This window comes from Stegostoma tigrinum, chromosome 3 (genome assembly GCF_030684315.1).
Source record: "Stegostoma tigrinum isolate sSteTig4 chromosome 3, sSteTig4.hap1, whole genome shotgun sequence".
Taxonomy (NCBI): domain Eukaryota; kingdom Metazoa; phylum Chordata; class Chondrichthyes; order Orectolobiformes; family Stegostomatidae; genus Stegostoma; species Stegostoma tigrinum.
In genome coordinates, this window is record NC_081356.1 from 129,461,270 (window position 1) to 129,489,218 (window position 27,949).

General features: G+C 43.2%; 1 protein-coding gene across 6 annotated transcripts in view; it reads right to left on the reverse strand.

Moving 5' to 3' along the window:
* The window catches only part of htt (huntingtin), a 238,331-nt gene that overhangs the window by 103,303 nt on the left and 107,079 nt on the right, over positions 1–27,949 (reverse strand). For all 6 annotated transcript variants that reach the window (XM_059644891.1, XM_059644889.1, XM_059644890.1 and 3 more), the window contains 8 exons: positions 27,620–27,759; positions 26,522–26,585; positions 19,309–19,409; positions 17,213–17,359; positions 15,162–15,282; positions 13,071–13,213; positions 6,405–6,556; positions 276–475 (listed from right to left, as the gene is read on the reverse strand). In XM_059644891.1, the coding sequence (XP_059500874.1) occupies positions 276–475; positions 6,405–6,556; positions 13,071–13,213; positions 15,162–15,282; positions 17,213–17,359; positions 19,309–19,409; positions 26,522–26,585; positions 27,620–27,759 (1,068 nt within the window). The remainder of the gene's footprint in view (positions 1–275; positions 476–6,404; positions 6,557–13,070; positions 13,214–15,161; positions 15,283–17,212; positions 17,360–19,308; positions 19,410–26,521; positions 26,586–27,619; positions 27,760–27,949) is intronic.

Consider the following 27,949-nt stretch of genomic DNA (forward strand, 5'->3'; position numbering starts at 1 on the left):
AGTTGGCAATACAGCCCATTGAGGGTTCTCTGCCATTCACTAAGATCCTTCAGCTCCACTATATCATGCAATCTGCACATCCCTTGTTTTAGTGTCCATATGCACTGTACTTTATCTCAAAACAACACCAAATATACACAAGTACTCAAACTGTTCTTACTCATGCTACACCTAGTGCAGGTTACCACAGCATGAAATAACGTATTCAAGTGTTTAATTCAGGTCACTTTCTAATACTGATCCTCTTTTGACTTTAGATTTAAAAATACACATACCTTCAACACAGGGCCAGGTGCAACATCATCGATGACATGTGCACAGATATTGATGACTTTCATTAGGTGAGAGAATAGTTGTTCCACCATCACAACCAAGGTCCTGTCAGCCAAGGCAGGCCATGACTCTTCAGGTTTGGTGGTTGTACTAGCATCATCTTCATTGCCCCACGGATTCTTCAGTGATTTGGGTGCAACAGCTGTCAACAGAACTAAAATGTGAGGGTTAAGCTCATTTCTGCATTGATTGGCCTTCAGAGGGAGGGCCATTTGTGACCAGTCTTGTTAATCAGAAGAAGTGACACAGAAATAACATCACTGGACTAGTAATCCAGAGGCCCAGGATATTTCTTTGGGAAGACGGGTTCAAACACACCATGACAATCAATTAGTAGAATCTAAATTCAATTCAATCTGGAATACAATCCTTGCCTCCATAATGACGGCCATGAAGTATCATCAACTCTTGTAAAAATTCACCCAGTTCACAAATGTCCTTAAGGGAAAGGAATCTGCCTTCTTTACCCAGTCTGGCATACGTGACCCACAGCCATGCAACTGATTCTTAACTGCCCTCTGAAATGACCAAGCAAACCACTCAATTCAAGGATAATTAGGGATGAGTAACATGCTGTTCTTGTCAGCGATACCCACAGCCCATTAAAGAAAAGTAGTCTTCATTCCCTCCTCATGGTGTTAGCTGAAGAATGAGCACTGCTTCTTCTGGGATCTGCTTCTTCTGTAAAATGTAGCTGGTTTAGGGAAGCTACAGCAGCAAATAAATCAACTCAATCTCTTCTGATTGTTAACTGTAATCAGCAATCCTGCTTCAAGTGTATACAGGATTTTTCAAGTCAATACAATCAGACAGCACCCATCTCAAGCTACCAGCTCAATTAAAGGGCAGTGCCTCCGGCTATTCAGTATTTAGCGAGAACAAGTGCCAACTAAAATTAGGACAACAAAATGTGAGGCTGGATGAACACAGCAGGCCAAGCAGCATCTCAGGAGCACAAAAGCTGACGTTTCGGGCCTAGACCCTTCATCAGAGAGGGGGATGGGGAGAGGGAACTGGAATATATAGGGCGAGAGGGGGAGGCGGACCGAAGATGGAGAGAAAAGAAGATAGGTGGAGAGAGTATAGGTGGGGAGGTAGGAGGGGATAGGTCAGTCCAGGGAAGACGGACAGGTCAAGGAGGTGGGATGAGGTTAGTAGGTAGATGGGGGTGCGGCTTGGGGTGGGAGGAAGGGATGGGTGAGAGGAAGAACAGGTTAGGGAGGCAGAGACAGGTTGGACTGGTTTTGGGATGCAGTGGGTGGAGGGGAAGAGCTGGGCTGGTTGTGTGGTGCAGTGGGGGGAGAGGACGAACTGGGCTGGTTTAGGGATGCAGTTGGGGAAGGGGAGATTTTGAAACTGGTGAACTCCACATTGATACCATTAGGCTGCAGGGTTCCCAGGCGGAATATGAGTTGCTGTTCCTGCAACCTTCGGGTGGCATCATTGTGGCACTGCAGGAGGCCCATGATGGACATGTCATCTAAAGAATGGGAGGGGGAGTGGAAATGGTTTGCGACTAGGAGGTGCAGTAGTTTGTTGCGAACTGAGCGGAGGTGTTCTGCAAAGCGGTCTCCAAGCCTCCGCTTGGTTTCCCCAATGTAGAGGGAGCCACACCGGGTACAGTGGATGCAGTATACCACGTTGGCAGATGTGCAGGTGAACCTCTGCTTAATGTGGAATGTCATCTTGGGGCCTGGGATGGGGGTGAGGGAGGTGGTGCGGGGGCAAGTGGAGCATTTCCTGCGGTTGCAGGGGAAGGTGCTGGGTGTGGTGGGGTTGGAGGGCAGTGTGGAGCGAACAAGGGAGTCACGGAGAGAGTGGTCTCTCCGGAAAGCAGACAGGGGTAGGGATGGAAAAATGTCTTGGGTGGTGGGGTCGGATTGTAGATGGCGGAAGTGTCGGAGGATGATGCGTTGTATCCGGAGGTTGGTGGGGTGGTATGTGAGAACGAGGGGGATCCTCTTTGGGCGGTTGTGGCGGGGGCGGGGTGTGAGGGACATGTTGCGGGAAATATGGGAGACGCGGTCGAGGGCGTTCTCGATCACTGTGGGGGGAAAGTTGCGGTCCTGGAAGAACTTGGACATCTGGGATGTGCGGGAGTGGAATGTCTTATCACGGGAGCAGATGCGGCGGAGGCGGAGGAATTGGGAATAGGGGATGGAATTTTTGCAGGAGGGTGGGCGGGAGGTGGTGTACTCTAGGTAGCTGTGGGAGTCGGTGGGCTTGAAATGGACATCAGTTACAAGCTGGTTGCCTGAGATGGAGACAGAGGTCCAGGAAGGTGAGGGATGTGCTGGAGATGGCCCAGGTGAACTGAAGGTTGGGGTGGAAGGTGTTGGTGAAGTGGATGAACTGTTCGAGCTCCTCTGGGGAGCAAGAGGCGACTTGCCCCCACAACGCCCCCCTCACCCCCATCCCAGGCCCCAAGATGACATTCCACATTAAGCAGAGGTTCACCTGCACATCTGCCAACGTGGTATACTGCATCCACTGTACCCGGTGTGGCTTCCTCTACATTGGGGAAACCAAGCGGAGGCTTGGAGACCGCTTTGCAGAACACCTCCGCTCAGTTCGCAACAAACTACTGCACCTCCCAGTCGCAAACCATTTCCACTCCCCCTCCCATTCTTTAGATGACATGTCCATCATGGGCCTCCTGCAGTGCCACAATGATGCCACCCGAAGGTTGCAGGAACAGCAACTCATATTCCGCCTGGGAACCCTGCAGCCTAATGGTATCAATGTGGAGTTCACCAGTTTCAAAATCTCCCCTTCCCCAACTGCATCCCTAAACCAGCCCAGTTCGTCCCCTCCCCCCACTGCACCACACAACCAGCCCAGCTCTTCCCCCCCACCCACTACATCTCAAAACCAGTCCAACCTGTCTCTGCCTCCCTAACCTGTTCTTCCTCTCACCCATCCCTTCCTCCCACCCCAAGCCGCACCCCCATCTACCTACTAACCTCATCCCACCTCCTTGACCTGTCCGTCTTCCCTGGACTGACCTATCCCCTCCTACCTCCCCACCTATACTCTCTCCACCTATCTTCTTTTCTCTCCATCTTCGGTCCGCCTACCCCTCTCTCCCTATTTATTCCAGAACCCTCACCCCATCCCCCTCTCGGATGAAGGGTCTAGGCCCGAAACGTCAGCTTTTGTGCTCCTGAGATGCTGCTTGGCCTGCTGTGTTCATCCAGCCTCACATTTTGTCGTCTTGGATTCTCCAGCATCTGCAGTTCCCATTATCTCTGCCAACTAAAATTACATTGGTATGGCTGGATTGGGATGCAAAACTTTCTGAACAGAGCTGAAAGCCTCACCAACTGCAGGAAAGCTCATTGCTCTTCCATTTCCTATATTTTGGGGATATTACTAATCACCAAATTAGAATAACATGAAGTATTCATGCATTTCCAACAATATATTGAAAAACTGTGCGGAAGCAAAGAATAATAGTTTATGCACTTTTCCAATATTAGTGTCTGGAGGTTCGGCTTTGTCTGACTACTGATTGTGTCAATAGCTAAACTAAAAGTAACAAAAGAAGGCTGTGCAGACATTACAAACGAGGAAAACTGCACAAGCACATCTGTTTTGAAAGGAGACTTAAAAACTGGGAGGTACTGTCCCTGCATTTTCATTAAATTACAGCAAGAACGATTATGAGTGAAAGAAACCAAAACCTCCAGGTGGAAAGAAGGGAAATATCTATGGGATATTAGTTTTCCTTCTGTATTTATTTGCAATATTTTCACTGAGAGGGTATGTCATTGATGAGGCCAGCAGTAATTGACCATCTCTGATCGCATTGAGATAACCCTTGGTGAATGGGAATTTGAAATGTGTAAATTATAGGTTGCTATATTTTACACATCTCCTCAAAAGGTGGAACAGCACAGCTCCCAGAGTACAGCAACTAGTTAAAAAACCAAGAGTCTAGGTCTGCACCAAGTTCACCAATCTTCAGCTAGACAGCAGTCATAAGATCACAGGTTGTAGCAGCAGCAAAAGGCCATACAGCCGATTGAACCTGCTCTGCTATTCAGTGAGATCACTGCTGATCTGACAATCCTTAACTCCACTTTTCTGCTTTTTCCCCAATAACCCTTGATTGCCTTGCAGATTAGAAATTTATTTCAGCTTGTAATATACTGATAACCCAGCTTCCACAGCCTTCTGTGGTAATGAATTCCACAGAATGACTACCCACAGATTGTTTTTACATGGGCTAAGGCTTCAGAAATCTAAAGCACAAAGCGACTGAGGAGTTCTGGATTCTCCTAAGGTTAACGTGCAGATTCAATTGGCAGTTAGGAAGGCAAATGCAATGTTAGCATTAAATTTCAAGGGGGCCAGCATACAAGAGATGTACTGCTGAAGTTATAAAATGTCTAGTCAGACCACATTTTGAATACTGCGAGTAGTTTATAGGCCCATATACAAGAGAGGATATGTGGGCCTTGGAGGAAGTCCCAAGGAAGTTCACAAGAAGGATCCTGGAAATGAAGGGCTTGACATACGAAGAGCAGTTGCAGGCTCTGGATCTGTATTCAGTGGAGTTTGGAAGGATGAAGGGAGATATATACTGAATAGCGAGAGGTCTCAATACCGTGGATGTGGAGAAGATGTTTCCACTAGTAAGAGGGACTAGGACCCAAGGACACAGCCTCAGAGTGAAGGGACGACCTTTTAAAACTGAGATAAGGAGAAATTTCTTCAGGCAGGGGGTGTGAATCTGTGGAACTCACTGCAGCAGAGGGCTGTGGAGGCCAAGTCATTGAGCGTAATTAAGACAGATGGATAGGTTTTTGATCTGTGAGGTGATCAAAGGTTACAGGGAGAAGGCAGGAGAATGGGGTTGAGAAACATATCAGTCATGATAAAATGGCAGAATTGATGGGTTGACTGGCCTAATTTTTCTCCCATATCTTATGTTCTTGGAGGAAATAACTGGGTGACCCCCTACTGAGATTATGCAAGATGGTCCTCAACTCTAACCACTTCCCCCCACCCCCCAAGCAACTAGTGCTCAACATCAGTTTTAATGAGGTCATTTCTCATCCTTCATGACTCCAATGGGTGCAGACCAGAGCCACTCAACCTCTTCTCATAAGAAAATCTGTCATATTTAGGATCAACTTAGTTTATCTTTCCCGGACTGCGTCCAACACCTGTATAACAATCCTTGTATAAGGAGACCAAAACTGCTCACATATTCCAGATGAGGTCTAACTAATGTTTTGTATAGTTGTAGCAAGATTTCCCTATTAATAAACTCCATTTCCTTTGAAGTAAAGACCAGCGTTCTATCTGCCTTCCTTATTACGTGCTAAACTTGTATGCTAGTTTTTTGAGAGTCATGCATGTGGTTTTCCAAATCACTTTGCGCTGCAGCTATCTGCAATCTTTCTCCATTTAAAAATATTCAGCTCCTCTATTCTTCCTGCCAAAGTGCATAAGCTCACGTATTCCCACATTATCTTCCATCTAGCATGATCATAACCCTTCTAATTGGCCAAGTGTCATTGGGTCGCAGGTTGGTTTGTTTCAAGCTCAACAATCCATTGAAACAATGGCCTTCAGAAAGCTGGAACAATGTGGCTTTGTTGTTTGGATTGCAACGTGAGGTCCTTCACTCAAGCCTGTGCAATGCTACTCAACATCTTCAACAGAACCAAAAAGAGAGAATTAACAAAATAAAATTCTACACAACTATTTCCTTTCAACAGAGTGTGGGGACTAAAAAAGGCAACCTGCAGTAAGTATGCTGGTGAGCAACTAAGAACATCAAACTGAGAAATGGAGAAACCAGTCTGCTTGCTTACCAAGAAAAAACAGAAGTTGCTGGAAAAGCTCAGCAGGTCCGCAGCATGTGAAAAAATACATAATCAGAGTTAACCTTTCAGGTCCAGTTTCCCTTCCTCAGAGTTCTGAGGAAGGGTCACTGGGCCCAAAACATGAACTGTTTTTTTGCTTCTTCACAGACGCTGCCAGATCTGCTGAGCTTTTCCAGCAACTTCTGCTTTTGTTCCTGACTTACAGTATCCGCAATTCTTTCAGTTTCCACTTACCTGCCAGCAGGTTTCCAGACAATACTAAGGCATCTTGATGGGAGGAAAGGTCCAAAGGAAACCAGGCCGAGGAAAGCAGAGACAGTATCATATTGACCATCCCGACAGTACAGTTTTTACGGGGTTCATCCGTCGGACTGTTCTGTGATAAACTAGAAGTCAAAGAATAAGTTGTTGTTAACCTGATGTCAACCTGCCTTTTAAGTAACAGCAGCACATACCAAATCTAACAAAAACTGGAATCTATTAGACTCAGATTTAAATCATTGGCACTGTATGCATTCATAGGATTGACCAAGCACAGTCAGGGATGATTGGCAAAATAAGCGTGCTTTGGAGCCGGGTCAAAAAAGGGAGTTAAATGAGTCAGGGAGTAAGTGAAGCTAAAAGACTCAGCGTGGTGTTCCGTCTCAATCTGGGCTTCAGAAACTGACACGGTCCCAATGGAAACAGCCAATTGGTCAGTGATACCTGTAGTGAATTTTCTTACAGGTTTTAAATTATAACATAGTAGTCAAAATAAAAGGTAGGGGCTTTAAATTATAACAAGTGTTTGAAACAAAGGAAGGTCCCCAGCTTCCTTAAATTCTCTTAAAGAGAGTAACTAGCTTAATGTAGAGAGGAGCTATGACAGTCGGCCTCACACGCATGTTATGTTCCTCTTTTGCAATGTAGGAAATAAGTGAGACTTTCAAAGTCCATGATGACTATGTACACAACAAGTGTGTCTAGCCGTAGCTGCTGGCTGACTGTTATTTGGAGCTAGAGTTGCAGGTGGTCTAACAGTGGAGCAGCCATGCTGTTGAGAATGTTGCAGACAGCAATTGGTTGGGATTGTCACGCTGCAGGTCAGGATGACATAGGAAGAGAATGGGTGACCAGTCAAAGTAAGAGACTCAGGAGGAAGTGGAGGAGACCCCCTTTCAAACTGTTGAGGGAAATGTTTATTTCTTGTTGCAGGGGATTGGCCTCTCAGGAGAAAGCAGCATCAGCCAAGTTAATGATACCAAAAGGTGGCTTTGGTGCACAGAAGAGGAGGAGGAGAACATGAGGCACTACAGCAATGGCGATAGCGGATTCAACAGTAAAGGGTACAGGCAGCTGCCTTCCTTGTGCTAAGTTCAGGGATGTCACAGAACAACTGCAGAATATTCTGGAGTGGGAGGGTGAACAGCCAGTGGTCATGGTACACATACGTAAACAAAAAGCGATGAGGACCTGCAATTTGAATATAGGAAGTTAGGAGATTAATTAAAATGTAGGTCCTCAAAATGTTACAATCTAAGGATTTCGCCCAGTGCCATGTGCTAGCCAGAGTAGGAACATGAAGATAGATCAGATGAGTGTGTGGCTGAAGAAACAGTGTACCAGGGAGGGATTTAGATACCTGAGGCATTGGGACAGTTTCTGGAGATGGAACCTGCACCAGGCCGGCAGGTTGCATCCAGGCAAATATCCTTGTGGGGCCATTTGCCTATTCTATTGGTGAGGTTTTAAACTAGAATGGCAGGGCAATGGAAACCTAAGTATAGGTTTAGATGGGTCAGAATCAGATCAGGAAATGGGACATGAAATATTTGTTAGTGATGCTGTCAATGGCTCAGAAAGACAAAAGAAAAGAGGATTAAAAAACATCCAAAAGAAATTGACGGGGCTAAGCTGTTTATACCTCAATGCCAGGATTATTACAAACAAGGCACATGATCTAAGGGCATAATAGACACATGACAGTACAACGTCATTGCTAGATCAGAAACCTGGTTAAAGGAATGAATAAGTCACCAGGGATGGATTGATTGTTTGTTTGTTTCGTAAGATGTTGAAGGTGGTCAGGGGAGGAAATAGCAGATGCTAAGGATTAATTTTCCGTCTTCACCAGACAGTTGAATGCAAATGTGGTGCCATTGCTTTAAAAAGGTACAAAAGAAAATGCCAAACAATTGTAGGCCAGGAAATCTTACTTCAGCAGTGGGCAATTTGTTAGAATCTATCCTGACAGATAGGATAAACTGTCAGTTTAGAACGATGTGGACTAGTCAAGCTAGTCAGTATGGCTATAAAGGGATATCACGCCTTACAAATTTGATTGAATTCTTTGAAGCAGTGACAAGGTGGATTGATAAAGGCAGCGCAGTGGATGTCGTCGACATGGATTTTAGAAAGGCTTTTGACAAAGTCACAGTAAAAGCCCATGGGATACAGGTTAACGCACAGAATTGGATCTGAAGTTGGTTAAGGAATAGAAATTAAAGGGTAACAATTGATGGCTGCCCTAGCATAGTCAGAGCCACACTGCACGGGAACGGACTCTTCGGTCCAAGCAGTTCATGCCAAATATAATCCCAAACTAAACTAGTGCCACCTGCCTGCTGCTGGCCCATATCCCTGCAAACGTTTCCTATTCATCTATCCATCCAAATGTCTTTTACCGTTGTAAGTCTACTCGCATCCACCACTTCATCTGGAAGTTCATTCCACACACGAACCACCTTATGTAAAAAAAAATCGTCTTTTTTAAAATCATCTCTGCTCACCTTAAAAATGTGCCCCCTAGTCTTGAAATTCCCCATCTTAGAAAAAAGACAACTCTATCTATAACTCTCATTATTTTATCAACTTCTATCAAGTTACCTCCCTACCGCCTATGATCCAGTGAAAAAAGTCACAGCCTTTCCTTATAACTTAGACCTTGCACACCCAGCAACATCCTGGTAAATCTCTTCTGAACTCTCTCCTACTTAACTCTCTCCTATAACTGGGCAACCAGAACTGGACACAGTATTCCAGAAGACGACTTACTAATGTCCGGTACAAACACAACATAGCGTCCCAAACGCTTACACTCAAAGGGCTGAGCAATGAAGGCAAGTATGCCAAGCGCCTTTTTAATTATCTTGTCTATATGTGATAGAAATTTTGAAGAATTATATGCCTGCAACCCTAGGTCTGTCTGTTCTGTTTCAATTGGTGTTCCACAGATCTTGGGGTGTTGAGATCCATGCTGTTTGTTTTATACATTAACAATATGGACTTGAACATAGAGGGGCACAACTGGGAAACTTGCAGCTGACCCAACAATTGGTTGCATAGAGGATAGCGTAGTGGTCTGGAGAATGGAAAGACAATTTACTAGAATGTTGCCAGTGCTGGAGAATTGTAGCCATGAGGAGAGATTGGGGCAGTTTTCCTTGGAACAGAGAAAGCTGACGGCTATGTGATTGAGGAATACATAAAACTGTGAGGTTAAAGATTGTAGACAGGAGGCATCTGGTTTTCCTGGGCAGAGAATTATAATCTAGGGGTCATAGCTTCACGCAAAGTGGCTGAAGGATTGGCGGAGTTTTTTTTTTAAAATATAGAGGGTGGTGAGCATCTGGAATTCACTGCTTGAGTTGGTGGTTTAGGCAGAGGTGCTAAACTCTTTCTTGATCTCAGAAGGAATTAAGGGCTATGGGGAGAGTGCGAGTAAGTGGAGTTGAAATGTCCATCAGCGATGATTAAATGGCGGAGTGGCTCGATGGGCTGAATGGCCTTATTTCCACTCCTATGTCTTATGGTCTTTCAAAAAATATTTTCAATGCTATAAGCTGCAAGGCTTTGGGCCATGTGCAGGAAGATGGGATTAGAAAGGGCATCTGGGTGTCTTTGAGTCAGCATGGATAAGATGGGCCAAATGGCCCTTTTCAGTGCTATATCATTTCTATGGTGATCTGCAAGCCATGGTCAGGTATTACACAGGAGTACTGTGCTAGCACACTGCCATATACCGTCACAGACTCATACAGCATGGAAGCACACCCTTCAATCAAACTCATCCGTACCAACAAGTTTCCCAAACTACTCTCGTCCCATTTGTCCCCATTTGGCCCATACCCCTCTAAACCTTTACGATTCATTTATCTGTTTAAATGTTGTAACTGTACCTGCATCTACCACTTCCTCTGGCAGTTCATTTCACGTATGAACCACCCTCTGTGGAAAACATTATCCCTCTGGTCCCTTTTAAATCTCTCCTCTCACCTTAAAAATACACGCTCTAGTTTTGAATCCCTTGATCTTGGGGAGAGGGCCTTTGCTATTCACCTTTTCTATGCCCCTCATGATTTTATATACCTCTATAAAGTCACTCCTAAACCTCCTACGCTCCAATGAAAAAGGTAGCAGTCTATCCAACCTCTCCCTGTAACTCAAACCCTTCAGCCCTGGCAACATTCTGGTGACTCTTTTCTGAACCCTCTTCAATTTAATAATATTCTTCCTATAACAGGGAGAGCAGAATGGTACATAGTACTCCAACAAATAATCTTTTACTCAGTTTCCAACTCCACGATGACCTGCAACTTTGGTCTGGGGATCGTTGCCAAACAAAGACCTTGGAGTGCAGGTTCACAGTTTCTTGAAAGTGGAGTCACAGGTAGAAAAGGATAGTGAAGAATGCATTAGGTACATTTGCCTTTATTAGTCAGTGCAATGAGTAAAGAAGTTGTGAGGCCACGTTGCGCTGTACAAGAGATTGGTTAGGTCACTCTTGGAATACTGAAAGCAATTCTGCTACAGAAAGGATGTTTTGAACTTAGAAACAGTTCAGAAAAGACTTACAAGGATGTTGCCAGGGTTGGAGGGTTTGAACTAGAGGGAAGAGGCTGAATAGGCTGGGCCTATTTTCCCTGGAGTGTCAGAGACTGAAGGGCGACCTTAGAGGTTTGTAAAATCATGAGGGCCATGGATACGGTAAATCCCCAGGGTGGGGAAGTCCAAACCTAGAGGGCATATGTTCAGGGTGAGAGAGGGAATATTTAAAAAAGGACCAAAGGAGCACTTTTTCATGCAAAGGGTGGTGCTTGTATGGAATGAGCTGCCAGGAGAAGTGGTGGAGGCTGGTACAGTTACAATTACATTTGAAAGGCATCTGGATGGACAGATGAATAGGAAGGATTTACAGGAATACGGCCAAATGCTGGTAAATGGGACTAGATTTATTTTGGATATCTTGTCAGCATGGATGAGTTGTACTGAAAGGTCTGTGTCTGTACTGTATACCTCTATGTCTATACATAATAACACCGCACACAGGGATTATGACCTGTTTAAATTTGTGCATACACATTTAAGCAGTTTCACCTTTAAACTTGGTATGACTGAGTTGGGTAGGGGATACAGCTACATCAATATAAACTATAAACTAACACTGAATTAGAGAGGCCAGAGTACTTAGTTGAACATTTAACAATAAGATATTCGGGTCACTGGACCTTAAACATGAACTCTGCTTTCTTTCTACAGATACTGCCAGACCTGATAAAAGTTTTTCCTGGCAAAGTGATTTTTTTTTCTCATCTCTATCATCTGCAGCTCTTTGTTTCTTTTTATTAGTATGTGTTTACTTGTACTTGTTCTTGTTTTCTATTCTTAACAAGCAATGAATTACTGAGTAATTATAGCTGTTTCTGTCTGAAATTAATGGAAAGCCTAAGATTCAATAATCAGAAAACGCTGAAATTGGTCTTAATGCAAATGGTTCATGATTATCACATTTTGATCAGTATTACTGACAGCTCATTGAGTGTGGATGCTTTGAGGGGACATGACTGTACTAATAAAACAAGGAGAAGTAGTATATGTAATAACGTTAGCATCTTTAAGATAATATTGACTTTTATACTGAAGACTAATGTACACTTGCAAATGGCACAAATCTCAAGTGAACCCCAGATACTAAGAATTATAAAGAAACTCAAAAACAAAGCATCATTCAAATTTGTCCTGGCAGGATTATTTTAGCGTTACCCTCAAGGCCTTTGATGATTGGTTCAATTATGGCACGAACAGATTGTCAATATTCCTCTTGCATGATGGTCAAGTTATAAAATTAGCCGAGTCGTGGACAAAATAAAGAAAGGACAGAAGGATTATTTCCTGATGATTCTACGGATTCATTTTTACAATTATAACCTTTTCTTGAATTAACGAAACAGCTGAGTTGCCTGACTCATGTTAAACTCTGACAGCTTAAAAATACTAAAATCAGTTTTACAGATATCAAGCATCAAGCTGTTGGCTTGAAACAAGCTCTTGCTTTTTTATTGCCGATTTCTTTTCCACATTTTGAGAAAAATCAAGAATATTTTAGAGGAAAAGTGGATATATATTGGAAAGAGGCACAAAGGGAAGACAGTACAGGTAATGGGAGAATTGAACTGCTGTAGCAAAAAGTTCTGTGAACTTCAGTTGTTCTCAGTACCTGCACTTAGCAGGTTCATGAAGATCTTTTACTACTGTTTTAACGAAAGACTTGATCTATGCACTTTACTGGTTAGTTTCTCCTTAAACACCGTGTGTAGATGAACTTTAGGCAAGTTGATGCTGGGGTGAACAGGTTTCTGGTCTTTTAGAGAAAGCAGGGATATGGAGAGAGGGCATGAAGTTGAAGGTGAGGCTGAAGTTCAGCTACAATGAATAGGAGTAGATTCAAAGGGTCCTACGGTCCACTACTCCTCCTATTTCTTACGTTTGTAAGCACGGGAAGCATTAAGACAGTAATCTTACACAACTTCAAGGACCCAGCTTTAGGCATTTGATAGCTTAGAGGTAGAAAAAAGTGACAAGGTCCAACAGTTATTAACGACAAGAGATAATTTTATGACAAGGCTGAATTCTGTCCCATACCTGAATGAACGCCCCCTGTTCTTGTACAGATGGCTTCTGGATGCTTGAGAGCTGTTGGTCGTATAGCCACAGTGCCAACCGATGCACCAGTTACACACAGGATAGTTCAAGGAGAGCAAAGACAAAGCTTCACAGCAACCAAGCTGCAAGCAAGACAACAGGTATCAAAACACAGCCACAAAATGAGGAAACAGTCAATTACAGGAAGAGTGTTGGTTAAAGGGAAGGGTTAAGTGGAGAGGTGACAGTAAATCAGAAATTCCTAAGAAGTGGGACCTTGCACAGCAGCAACACACAAATCCTCAAGTCACAAGACCCCTTTTTGCATGACTGTGCTGGTCATATGCAGCTGCCCAATAAGGTCATGTACTCACATAGCCCCTCAACAGTATCCTGCACCCTCACTTCATCAGGAACAGATCCCAGCCCTACAATCTTATCTTCATTCTGGGGATACTCTGTCGATTACGTAACAACAACAGCCACATCTCCTACCAGGCAGCTGTGAAGGAAGTGCTGTTGGCACTCCAAGAGTCCAGCGGTTCTCGGCGGTGGAAGGTTTTCATCCCCTGGTGCTTGTTCATTATCCACTCGGCACTAGTCAGGAGTGCAGTTAAACACTACCCTCTTGTCTGGATGAGTGAAGCTCCAACAACTCTCAAGCAGCTAAACATCATCCAGGATGAAGCTGCCCTCTTGATTGGCACCCAAACCATCATCTTCACCATTCACTTGCTTCATTATCAAGGCATAGTGGCTGCAGCTTGTACATTGACAAAATGCAGTACAATAACTGCAGTGGAGGTAATGACGGAGTAGCATTGCTGTTAGACTAGTGAACCAGAGACCCATGTAAGGGCCCGAACACAAGTTCAAACCCGCCACACAGATAGTGGAATTTGAATTCAGTAAAGTCAAAGTGTGGAATTAAATGTATAATGATGTCAATTGCTGGAAAAACCCAATTTGGAGATGGAAACCTGCCATCTCTGTGTGGGGTCTGGCCTAGACATGACTCCAGATTTTAAACAACGTTGCTGACTCTTGACCGCCCTTTGAAACAGCCTACTCAGCAGCTTAGTTCAAGGGCAACTGATTATGATTGATGGGCAATAAATGTTGGTCCAGTCACCGATGCCACTGACATCCAATGAATAAAAAAAAAACTGAGGTCCCCTGGCAATTGTTTCCAAACATGTGACCTCTACCACTGTGAAGCACAAAGGCAGCAAATGCATGGAACTTCCAACAATTCCATCATCCTGATATGGAACATATCACTATTTCTTCACTGATAACTTCCAACCTGGCTCAGTGGTTAGAACTGCAGCCTCACAGCGCCAGGGATGATTTCAGCCTTGGGTAACTGTCTGTGCAGAGTTTGCACATTCTCCCCGTGTCTGCGTGGGTTTCCTCCCACAGTCCAAAGATGAGCAGGCTAGGTGGATCAGCCATGCTGAATTGCCCATAGTGTTCGGGGGGGTGTGGTTTTTGCGGGGGGATGGGTCTGGGTGGGATGCTCCAAGAGCAGTGTGGACTTTTTGGGCTGAAGGGCCTGTTTCCACACTCTGGGTAATCTAATCTAATCTAATCTAACAACACTGTGGCATCCAAATTTCATGTTAACTTGAACAGCGCAAGATATCGTCTCACCACCACAACCACCTTCTCAAGGGCAATTAGGGATGGGTAGCAAAGGGTAGCCAGGGATGTCCCAAATCCTAAAAAAAAATTAATTTGTATATGGAAAGCAAGCCCCAAACCCATGCATTAACCCTCTAATGGCCATGTAATCACACTGCATGTTCCAAAACAAAACGGCAGCTGACCATGCCCAGTAAGTGCATCTAAAAATCTTCATTGACAGGACTTGTGATTGAAAACATAACAAATTGAAGGATTTAACTGTCTATTATTTTAAAGATAGATAATAATCAATCCACCCAAAATATTAGACCAAAGTCACGCCAATATGCTTACCCATCAGTCACCACTACCAACAACAATGTAAGGTATTAAAATGGATCAGGCTCACAAAACTACTGAAGAGACAGCATGCAAATTGTCTTTAAAAACCCTGTTATCACTCACTATAAGTGCTCTGGAGGTAGACGAGGTCAATGCATGAGACACCGCAGTGATGACACGGGACAGATTGTTCTCTATCGTCACATCAGTGGTGCTTTGTGAAATGTTAAATCCCCTGTAAGCTCTGGATAATGCAGAAAAAAAATAGACACAAAAGCCAGAGTCAAAGTCAAAATAATCTTTTAAAAAATTCATTCAAAGCTAGCAGTTTAAATGGAAAAAAATGTTCAATTTGCAGGCATGGTTAAAAACTTTGTGGTTGTGTGTTAAACAGATATGAACTTTGAGAGAAATTCAATTTATACATTCAAGTATGTGCTATAATCATCTTACAAGGCAATTTTTAAAAAAGTGAGTCGCTGGACTGCTGTCTTGTTGAGGCAATCCTTTCCCTGCCCCATTGTGTACAAGGGTTCAGTCTGTCAGGTATCTACAATTTTTGGCATCAAATTTGAACAGCACTGGCCACTTACATAACCAATATAATGAAACACAAACACACACACACTAAAGTAGAACAAGTCCAAAGTGGTTAAACTTTGAACATTAAGGCTGATATTTTTTGCAGAAGGACAAGTATTAAGCTTGGCAAAGTAATACGGCTATTCAACCAACCTCTTTCATACAAATAATACAAACAAGTGGTACAGCCAATCTGCTCAGGGCAATGAGCCATCCAGTAGAAAACAATAATGTTTGATTTCAATATGACAAAAATCCCACATAGCAGGCATTTGGAACGGTGAAACTCCATATTGGCCTCCAAGAGAAGGCACAATACTGAATAGACCCTGGCTTTCTCCAATAGATCCTCCCAGCTACTGGAGAACAAACTCGTTGATGCATTCCACTGCTGTGGACTTGCTTGTACATGAAACTCTTTACGCTCTTCATTTACTAAAGAGGCTAAAGCTCACTGCATGACGAAGTGACAAACTAGTCAGTACTTCCAATGTTATGATCCAAACTGGACAAGACAAATCCTCGAGTGGAAGGGGACTTTGTAAATCCCAAGTTTAATTTCTGCAGTTGCTAGCAAGATAATTAGTCAATGAACATATCCACTTCAGGTTGCCAACATTCTTTAAGGAATGAACACAAGTTTATTGCAATAGAGAAAAAAACATGCATATAAAAAGAACTCTCACATTTTAAATACAGAGGCAAAGGTTCAACTGTTTTCTAGCCATATACTTTACAGGTATTCAAACCAAGAAATATCATGCTATCTTAACTCTAATTTCTTTGTGAACTACCTGTTTTCATATTTGATGCCTGGACACTTCTTCCCACTTGAGACCTTTGATTCCTTTCCAATTATGATGGCCTAAATGCCTTGCAGCTCCATCAGTTCATAACTTCCATACAAATTTGCACAACTTGAAGACTTCAAAAACTAACCTTCACCTTCTGCAGGGGTCAAACTCTTATTCTGAACTCTAACTTGATTCGGAGCTGAACTCAAACTATTAGGCTTCTCTAAACGTCACACAAGTTCAACTTTGTAACATTCATTAACTAACGCCACAGATATCTTACTAAGCACTGAAATTCCAAGCCTTTCGGGCAATGGTATCTTTGGCTTACTATTCAAAATGATTTTCTTTTCTCTTCAAAAAGAAAAGTTAACTTCACAGAACTGAAACCACACAGCTATTTTACCTCGACTTTAGAATCCAAACAAAACAAAATACTCACTCAGTTTTTATTACAACGATCACAATTACTAGTTACTACAATTCTGACAAAAATTAGTATCTTCCTCATGGAGGGTGTACAATTTACACACAACTGCACTTGTATGGCACTTTCAAGAGGAAAGCATCCCAAGGTGCTCCAACGAAGAGACATTATCAGAAGTAGTTTAATTTTGAGGCGAAGAAAATGTTATTACTTGTGACCAAGAGCTGGGTTAAAAAGGCAGGGTGTAAAAGAGGGTCTTAAAAGGGCAGATAGGTGACTGGAAGTACAGTAAATAAATCATGCAAAAAGAGTAGTGGATTCAATAATTGAGGCAACCTTAAATGAATGAGGTAACTCATTAGGGTCAGTACCTGGTGATCGTACTAACTGCAAGGTGAGATGGAGATTGAGTCTCATGCATAAGAAGCTGCAGATATGCACTGCTTTGGTCTCTGGCTACAGCTACCACCGGATCCGACTGTCCCTGGTCACAATCAAAAAAGAGACGAGGTATCAGCCTGCAATAACAAAGGGAAGAAAACGAAATTTAGATGTTCAAGAGCAAAGCATTTGAATTATGATTTCATATATAATGGGTCAGGACTGGGGTCAACCTTGCACTTAATAGCAAAATCCACCCATAAAGGTGGAATGATGCACGGATATTATAGCAGCTAATTAGTTCCCCGAGACAGAAGATAGTAGCTTTTGTGAGCCTTTCCCAAATAATTTTCATTTTGTGCCAGTTTTAACAGCCACAATTAAGTGAGTACTAGATTCTACTTGAAAATGAGTGAAGCGGGAGAAGGGGAGGTTTGACAGAAGCATTTAAAATTATGAAGGGTTTACACATGTTAAATTAAGAGGCCTGCTTAAAATAGCTGGCGAATAAAAAACAATGGTGACATTAATAGTGAACTGCTTCCACTGAAATACCACCTTTCCTCAAAGATACTATCTTTCATTATGTTTCCTCATGATGTGGTCTCACCAGCACCATGGATAATGTCCATAAGAGTTACCTACTCCAAACCCCTCGGAAATAAGGGCCAACTTTCCATCAGCCTTATTTGTGCACCAGTTTTCTGCTTGGGGCACCCCCAAGCCCCTTTGTGTTGCAGCTTTTCTCCAAGTAAATAGTATTCTGCTCTTTTGTGCTCCCTTCCAAAATTAACCTCACTTCCCACTTTTTTGCTCACCTACTTAACCTATCAATAGCTCTCTAAACTGCTTGCATTCCTCATGCAACTTGCCTTTCCACCTACAAAGAAAATTACAGTACAGGAGCAGGCCCTTTGGCTCTCCAAGCCTGCACCGACATACTGCCCTATCTTTGTTTCATCTGCAAATTGATCTGTAATACATTTGCTTCCTTCTTCCAAGTTAATTAAGGTAAATTTTAAACAATTGTGGTCCCAGCACTAATCCCTGTGGAACCCCACTGGTTGCAGGACCTCAACCCCTTATATCCGCTCATTTCCGGCCATCAGCCAATTTTCTATCCATGCCAATACACTACCTCCAACACCATAGGCTTAACATCTTATGACTTAACCTTTTCTGCGGTACCTTGTCACACATGTTCTAGAAGGCCAAATACAACATACCGATAGTTCTCTTATCTATTCTGTTTGAAATTTCCTCAAAAAGACTTAGAAATTGCTGGAAGAACTCAGCTGGTCTGGCAACATCCATGGAGAATTAACATCTCGGGTCCAGTGACACTTCTTCAGAACTGTTCCACAATGTCCAGCAGTGCAATGCTCCCTCAGTATTAGAATGGTGTGTCAGCACTGAGGTCTCTGGAACGTTACATTAAACCACAATATTTACCATCAATGGAAAAGACTAGATGTATCATTATAAACATTTCTGAGCTACTAGAAAAGAACAGGGCAATGAGACAAACTAGATATCTCCTTCAAAGAGGTAAGAGAGGCACATTGGGCAAAGTGGTGTTTCTCCCTGTGCTTTGTACTGTAGAGATAGATAAAATGCATAATAATATATAGACATTTTCTAATTAGCCTTCTCAAAGATGCTTTTAAATATCTCTGCAGTAAGTAAGACTTGAACCAGATGGAAGATAATATGAATGGATTTTGACAGGGCAGTGGAGAAGTAGAGGTTGGTATTTAGTCAGGATGCTTCAGCTACTGAGTATGAAGATGATTTAACTGTCAGGTTGGTGCTCTTTCTGACCCAATTTTATTTGCGTAGAAAAGCCCCGTGTTAAGTTCATCAACAAGCACCTAGTGTGAAGCCACATACGCAATGAGGGTCAGAGTAGACCATTCCAGCTGAAGAGGTGGTAGCAGCTTCCTCCTGAGAAGCAACTCCTATGATTTAAGAGGGGTAGCAACATGGAATGACACCTAGCAAATGGAACTGGGCATCATTTGGCCAAGTACATACATCGAGATACAGCAAGAGCCCATCCCACCAACATTCTCTGCTCCATCATTACCTCACAAGTGTTGTCGCTGCCACATGTCGTACCCTTGGATCCTCATCTCCAAGCAAATGAATGATGACATCATTAACAGCTCGTTCCTGTAGCTTCAACATCTTCAAATTAAAAGGAATTTGATTAGATAAGCTGCAGCGTGCATTTAGAAACATATCAAAATGTCCCATTGCAGACACGCAGAAACACAGAATCCACAGCATAGCAAGAGATGCTTGGTCCAATTGTTCAGCGTTAGCTTTAATGCTTCCATAAGCTTCCTCCCAACCCAGCTGTTCCTACTGAAATAACCTGTATTCTTTCCTCCCTAACCTATTTATGTAGCTTCACCTAGAATGAATCAATGCTATTTGTTTTAACCAGTCCATGGGGCAGCAAGTTCCCCATTCTAAACTGTCTCTCCATCAAGAGGTTTCTCCCGAATGCCTTAGATTTTTTAGTTACCACCCAGGGTCATAAAAGTCTACAGCACTGAAAAAGGCCCTCTGATATCTATGCCAGTCAAAAACGACTACCCAACTGTTCTAATCCCATCTTCCAGCATTTAGCCCACAGACTTGCATATCTTGGCACCACAAGTGTACACGTAAATACGTCTTAAATATTCTGATGGTTTCTGCCTCTACCACCCTCAGAAGGTAAGGAGCTTGAGATTTCCACCACCCCAAGTGAAAATTCTTTTCCTCACATCCCATACAAATCTCCTCCCTAAGTGAAATCTATGACCTCAGACGAACCCTTCCAGCAAAGGAGAAAAGTTCCTTCCTGTTTACCTTACCTGTGCTTCTAAATTTTATACATCTCAATCAGGTCCCCCTCAACCTAAGTTTCCCCTGCTCCAAGAAAAACAACCACAGCAATCCAATCGCTCTCAAAAGTCTCCAGCCGAGGTAATATTTGGCAAATCCCCTGAGCACCTTCACCAGTACAATCACATTCCTCTTATAACGTGGATTCCAGAGCTGCATGCCTTGTAACAATGAAAAAAATCTTAATTGCTCAGTAAAGTCTGAACATGGAATAAATCAGAGCAAGCCTGGTGGAACTGAAACTATCCATTAATTGGAATGAGCAGGGAGGCAATGGCCTGGTGGTATTATCGTTGCACTGTTCATCCAGAAACCAACATAATTTTCTGGGATAATAAAATGTGAGGCTGGACGAACACAGCAGGCCAAGCAGCATCTTAGGAGCACAAAAGCTGACGTTTCGGGCCTAGACCCTCTCTGATGAAGGGTCTAGGCCCGAAACGTCAGCTTTTGTGCTCCTGAGATGCTGCTTGGCCTGCTGTGTTTGTCCAGCCTCACATTTTATTATCTTGGAATCTCCAGCATCTGCAGTTCCCATTATCTCTGATATAATTTTCTGGGAACCCAGGTTCAAATCCCATCAGATGGTGGAATTTGAATTCAAAACATCTGGAATTGAGAAGCTAACAATGACCATAAATCCCTTGTCTAGTGTCAGGAAAAACCCATCTGGTTCACCAATGTCCTTCAAGGAAGGAAACTGCTATCTTACTTGGTCTGGCTGATGCGATTGCATACCACACATCAATGCTGTTGGCTCTTAATTGCAAATACAGATGGGCAATAAATGCTGGCCTAGCCAGTGATGCCTTCATCCTGTGAGTGATTTACAACTTAAAAAAGAAAAAGTTACCAGAACTGGGCCATACCATAGTAAAAGCAAACTTCCGCAAACACTGGGTATCTAAATTAAAAAATGGACAACACTGGAAATAGCGTCAATAGAGATAAGCAAAAATAAAGTTTCAGTTCTGACGAAAGGTCGTCAATATGTTAGGTTATTTTCATTTCTCTCCACTGGTGCTGCCAGGCCAGCTGCTTATTTCCAGCATTGTCTATTTTGATTTTATTTATTATGTGCCTAGGTACAGTGCAAGGTTTTGTTCTGTATGCAGTTCAGGAAGATCATACCATACCAAACACATCAGGGTGACAGAACAGAAGGGGGAATACAATGTTGTGGCTGCTGAGAAGGTGCACAAAGAGCAAGGTCAATATCAAACTTTAAAATTTAAGACGTACATTTAGAAGTCTAATAACAGTGGGGAAGCAGTTGTTCTCGAATCTGTTGGTAAGCACGTTTAAGCTTTTGTACCTTCTGCCCAATGCAAGAGGTTGGAAGAGATCTTTGATTATGTCGGCTGCCTTTCCTAGGCACTGACAAAGTATGGATGGAGGCAATAGGTAGCAGGTTGGTTGCGTGATGGACTGGGCTATATTCAATAACACTGCAGTTTCTTATGGTCCTGGGTAGAGCAGTTGCCATACCAAGCGACGACACATCCAAACAGAACACACTGTTTTCTATAAAAATTGGTAACATGAACACTTTACAGATCTACCAAATTTCCTTGGCCTCCTGAGGAAGTATAGGCATTAATACGCTTTCTTGACAGTGGTATCAACATGGGTGGAACAAGGCAGATCGTTCATGACCATCACTCCAAGGAACCTGATGCTCTTGACCATCTCCAACTGTTCTTACTTTGTACTACACCATGAATACCATTTTTTAAATTTCAACTCTGATGCCCACCTGAGACTGTCCCATGATTGTGCTTGACTATCAGGATGCATTCTGGACCCAGGTAACAGCACACACAAAATCCTCGCCTTTCAATCCAGTCAGTCATCTCAGCTCCAGGACATCCCCGCAGGGTTCTTAAGGGTAATGTCCTCAGCCCAACAGTCTACAAATCGCTTCACCACTCACCTTCCCTCCACCATAAAGATCAGAAGTGGGAATATTCGCTGCTGACTACATCATGTTCAATACCATTTATGACTCCTCAGATACTGAGCAGTCCACGGACAATATCCAGACTTCGGCTAAAAGTGTCAAGTAACAATCACACCACACAAATCCCAGGCAATAGCCATTTCTAACAAGAGAAAACGTAAACATGTCCCTAGATAGGTGAATAGCCAGGGCCATATCTCTAGGGTAGGGGAGTCTGAAACTAGAGGGCATGGGTTTAAGGAGAGAGGAGAAAAATTTAAAATGGGCCAGGAGGTCAATTTTTTTCTCCAGAGGATGGTGTGAGTACGAAAAGAGCTGCCAGAGGAAGTAACAGAAGCTGGTACAATTAAAACATTTTAAAAGGCATCTGGAGGGGTCTACAAATAAGAAGCATTTGGAAGAATATGGACCAAATGCTGGCAAATCAGTTCAGGATATCTGGTTGGCAAGGATGAGTTGGATTAATGGGTCTGTGTTGTATAGCCCTATGACTCTATGTGAATTCCTACTATCAACTGCCTGGGGTTTACCATTAACCAGAAACTGAACTAGTCTGGTTAATATAAATAGGAACTACAAGACTGGGTAAGAGGCTAAAGAATCCTGCAGAAAATAATTCACCTCATAACTCCCAAAAACCTGTCAGCTATCTACAAGGCAGAAATAAGGAGTGTGGTGGAATACTCCCCACTTTCCTGGATGATGCAGCTCTAACAACACTCGAATCTTGACACCATCTTGGACAAAGCAGCCAGCTTGACTGCCACCAGATATTCAAACATCCACTCCCTCCACCACCGATGCTCAGGAGCAAGAGTGTGCTATCTGCAAGATTCGCCAAGGCACCTTAGGCAGGACTTCCCCAACCCTCTAGCACTTGAAGCTCAAAGGACAAGTGTTATAACCCTATCAATTGTTTCTAACATGTCCTCCAGTAATTACCAGCTTGTAACATTATACTTTAAAAATATATATCAGCAAAGGCTAGGATTCTGTAGAAGGTTCACAATTTGTCCAGCCAGCAGCAGCAGTACCACCTCCCCACTTCACCCAATTACAGTTCCTTCAGTGCTGCTTGGTCAAAACCCTGGAAACTCCCTCCTTGAAGTAACCGCGGGTCTATTTATTGTATACAAAGGCATGAAAGTAGTTAGCACCACCTTCAAGGGCAACTGAGGACTGGCAATAAACACTGGCCAAGCCAACAAAACCCACATAAACACTTCTAAAGAGAAACTGTTGACCACCTAATCTCTGTCCCTAGATCTCAACATTATTGTTGAGAATTATCTCCAGACACATGCTGTTCACTCTCCTCAATGTCCAACACTTCACAATCCATGCAAGCATCAGCACCCACTTCAACCTCCGTAATCGTCTCAAGTATTTGAACATGCAGTCACATTCCAAATACAATCTTTCCCAAAACATCAAGGATCCTCCAGATTTCCACCACACTATTACACCAAACACCTCAGATAGTATTCTTTGTGACTCTGATAGAAGCAAACTGTTAATCATCAATCTTGTTGAGGTTAGGGATAGATGTTTGATTACTCTTGGTCAAGTCAGCATAAAGAAGAGGGAAGTGTTGGGTATTCCAAAAGGCATTAGGGTGGACAAGTCCCCACTTTCCTGGATGATGCAGCTCTAACAACACTCTAATCTTGACACCATCTTGGATCTATCCCAGGTTGTGGGGGAGGTGAAGTGAGATAGGAAATAGCCGGGGCCTTAACGGATATCTTTGCAGCATCCTTAAGCACGGGTGAGGTCCTGGAGGTCTGGAGAATTGCTAATGTTGTCCCCATGTTTAAGAAGGGTAGCAAGAATAATCCAGGTAATTACAGACCAGTGAGCCTGACATCAGTGGTGGGAAAGCTGCTGGAGAAGATACCGAGGGATAGGATTTATTTACATTCGGAAGAAAATGCGCTTATTAGTGATAGGCAGCATGGTTTTGTGCCAGGAAGGTCATGTCTTACCAACTTGATAGAATTCTTAGAGGAAGTGACAAAGCCGATAGGTGAGGGAAGGGCTGTAGATGTCATGTACATGGATTTCAGAAAGGCGTTTGATAAGGTTTCCCATGGTAGGCTGATGAAGAAAGTGAAGTCACATGGGGACCAGGGTGTACTAGCTAGATGGATAGAGAACTGGATGGGCAACTGGAGATAGAGAGTAGTAGTGGAAGGGTGTTTCTCAAAAGGGAGAACTGTGACCAGTGGTATTCCACAGGGATCCACGTTGGGCCACTGTTGTTTGTGATATACATAAATGATCTGGAGGAAGGTATAGATAGTCTGACTAGCAAGGCTGACGATGACATTAAGATTGGTGGAGTACCAGATCGTAGAGGGGACGGTCAGAGAATGCAGCAGAATATAGATAGATTGGAGAGTTGGGCAGATAAATGGCAGATGGAGTTCAATTCAGGCAAATGCGAGGTGGTGCATTTTGCAAGATCCAATTCAAGAGCAAACTATACAGTAACTGTAAAAGCCCTGGGGAAATTGATGAACAGAGAGATCTTGATGTTCAGGTCCATTGTTCCCTGAAGGTGGCAGCGCAGGTCAATACAGTGGTCAAAAAGGCATACGGCATGCTTTCCTTCATCGGACAGTGTACTGGGTACAACAGTTGGCAGGTCATGTTACAGTTGTCTAGGACTTTGGTTTGACCACATTAGGAATACTGCGTACAGTTCTGGTCACCACATTACCAAAAGGATGTGGGTGCTTTGGAGAGGGTGCAGAGGAGGTTCACCAGGATGTTGCCTGGTGCTAGCTATGAAGACAGGTTGAGTAGATTAGGATTATTTACATTAGAAAGATGGAGGTTAAGGGGGGACCTGATTGAGAATTACAAAATCATGAGAGGTATAGACTGGGTGGATAGCAAGAAGGTTTTTCCCCCCCGCAGAGTGGGGGACTCAATAACTAGGGGTCACGATTTCAAGGTGAAAGGGAAAAAGTTTAAGGGAGATGTGTGTGGAAAGTTCTTTACACAGAGGGTGGCGGGTGCCTGGAATGCATTGCCAGCGGAAGTGGTAGAGGCGGGCATGATAGCATCATTTAAGATATATCTAGACAGATACATGAATGGACAGGGAGCAGAGGAATACAGATCCTTGGAAAATAGGCGACAGGTTGAGATAAAGGATCTAGACCGGCGCAGGCTTGGAGGGCTGAAGGGCCTGTTCCTGTGCTGTAATTTTCTTTGTTCTTCTTTGTTCCTCCTATATCCTCTGACATCTTCCTTCTCCTAAACTACTGAGCATTTGGATACAAGTGCATTTGCTTGTTTTCACAATGACTGATCTTGCCAGCATCAAATTATCACCTGCACCTATACAGTTCTCTACTATATACTGCAGCAGCATTTCTGGAGACCCCAAAAATCTGCCCTTGGCCCTTCCCATTTCTCATCTCCATTCCGTCACTCATCAACATCCAGAAACATGGCATCAGGTCCCAGAAGTCACACTGGCCACATTCAACGCTAACTTATCTGAATAAAAGCTGAATAAACTGTAAATCAGAAACAGAAACAGAAACAAACTGCTCATCTGACATCCATTACAGGATCAGCTGAAACTCTTTCCATCTGATTAATGGGAATAGCAGCATCATTGTCTTCAGATCCCAACCACCTACCTAATTCACCAGCCACTGTCTCCACCGCTCTGTATAGCAAACCTTCCTTAAGAAACCTACTATCAAATTTTGTCAAATGCCTGGGTCAGGCCTAGTGCCATCAAATGTGCATTAGAGGTTCAAGCTGTGTTGTAGTGGTTATCTCTCAACCTGATAGAGACACAAAACTGGGGTGGTGGGGACGCTTGATCAGCTCGAGAAGTATTTCTGATTATCCAGGCCACCAAAAATTTAACATAACCATCAACAAACCCAGCAAGGATAAACTTCTTCACCCTGACAGTGATTAGATTGTGAAACTTGCGTTCACAAGCAGTAGAGGCAAAAAGGATAGATGTCCTCAAGGTGAAGCCAGGTAAACACAACGAAAATAGAATCCAGGATTATGCTGAAAGGGTATTAACTAGCCCACATAGCACATCAACACTGGCAGAGACGAGTTGGGCCAAAAACCAAGCTTGTGTGGGTGCACATTTGATAATTCCTGCACCTGGTCACTACCAGTTGTGAGCCTGGCTGTAATATCCTTACTGATTAAATAGTCTGCAGCTCTCACTGTGAGATTACAGAAGAACTGCACCAGAAGTTGAAAGGTACCCCGGAAACAAGACCCCAGCATAGTCTAAATTAAGCACCTGCATTAGAGGGAATGAGGAGATGGTGGACAACAAGTTAAGAATAATAAACAAAATAAAACACTCAGGACCACAGCTGTCAACATAACTATAAGACTGCAAAAAGACTGTCAGCATTAGTTGTAAGAAACAGAAGTATGGTGGAAAACTTACCCCAGTGTAGTGATGTTGACCTCTATGAAGTTCCACTGTTTTCCTCTCCAAAAAGCCAACTAGCCTGAGGAACAAAGGTTTCACCACCACTCCGGTTAATGCCAAAATAGTATTGGTATTTCCCCTTATTTGCAAAATTAGAACAGCACCTAGTACATATAGATATTTCTGTCTGAAAATTTCCATATTTATATTAAATCCACCCACAGTCTGATCAGCCCTCATCTTCTCCGACCCTAGAACCTCAAAGACTGACTCATTCCTTTGACATGGACACTTGCACATCTCTAATGGTTTCCTGTGACTTCAGTTGTCTGGGTCCAATCTCCAGAACTTCGATTCATAAACCTCGCATCCTTCTAGTAGAGGCCGGGACGTTAGATGCCTTCAAGGCGGAGGCAGACAAATTCTTGATCTCAGAAGGAATCGAGGGCTACGGGGAGAGTGCAGGGAAATGGAGTTGAAATGCCCATCAGCTATGATTTAAATGGCAGAGTGGACTTGATGGGCCAAATGGCCTTATTTCCACTCCTATGTCTTATGGTCTTCCAGAAGCTCCTTTTTTGATGAGTCAAAATACATTCCTGGGCTTATAAATGTAAGCTAAATGAACCTGGTTGTTCAGCATTAAGGGAGTGCTGCAATGGCAACAGTACTGTCCTCCAGGCAAGTCCTTTTCTGCCCACCATGGACACTGATGATTCTTTGACAACATTTGAAAAACAGGGTGAGGGGAGGCTGGCAATGTTTTCCAAGAAAGCTAAACATAAAAGCAAGATAAATACTTCCACACTGACTGGACAGACCCTGAAAGCACTCTCTGGAAGGGTGGCAAAGACCGATTCAATTCAGGCATTTTACAAGGGAATGACCAAGACAACCCGGCCATTTAAACTGAACAACATTCAGGATGGAGAAAAGACAGGAGATTGGTACTAAGCCAGAATTAGTGCAGGCAATGAGCTTCTTGTGCACCAGAACAATTGCGATTCTGCCCTTCTTAATTGCCCTCAATTGATCAGGTGCTTTAAATACACTTGTCCATCAATATACAACAGTTTGCATTTCTCCACTAATTTAAGCAGTCAGCAAGCTTACCTGAAGTCCATTTCAGCCAGAGTTTCTAATAGCTCGGTCCTCACTAGCCAGTAAGAGTTATTTTTCAAGGTCAAGAGGTCAATTGTGAGCTGTAAACCCAACTCGCTATAGCTGCTATTGCAAAGGCTTGTGATACAGTGCTGGAAGAAAATCACATGAAGACAACCATACTTAGTGAGCTCAGTACAAAATCTAAATTACACAATGTTGTCCAATTCTGAACCAATACAACATCAGATCACAGTTTCAAAAATATTTAATCATAGACTGTGGGCATCACTGACTGGGGCTGCACTTTATTATCCACCGCTAGCTGTCCTTGTGAAGATG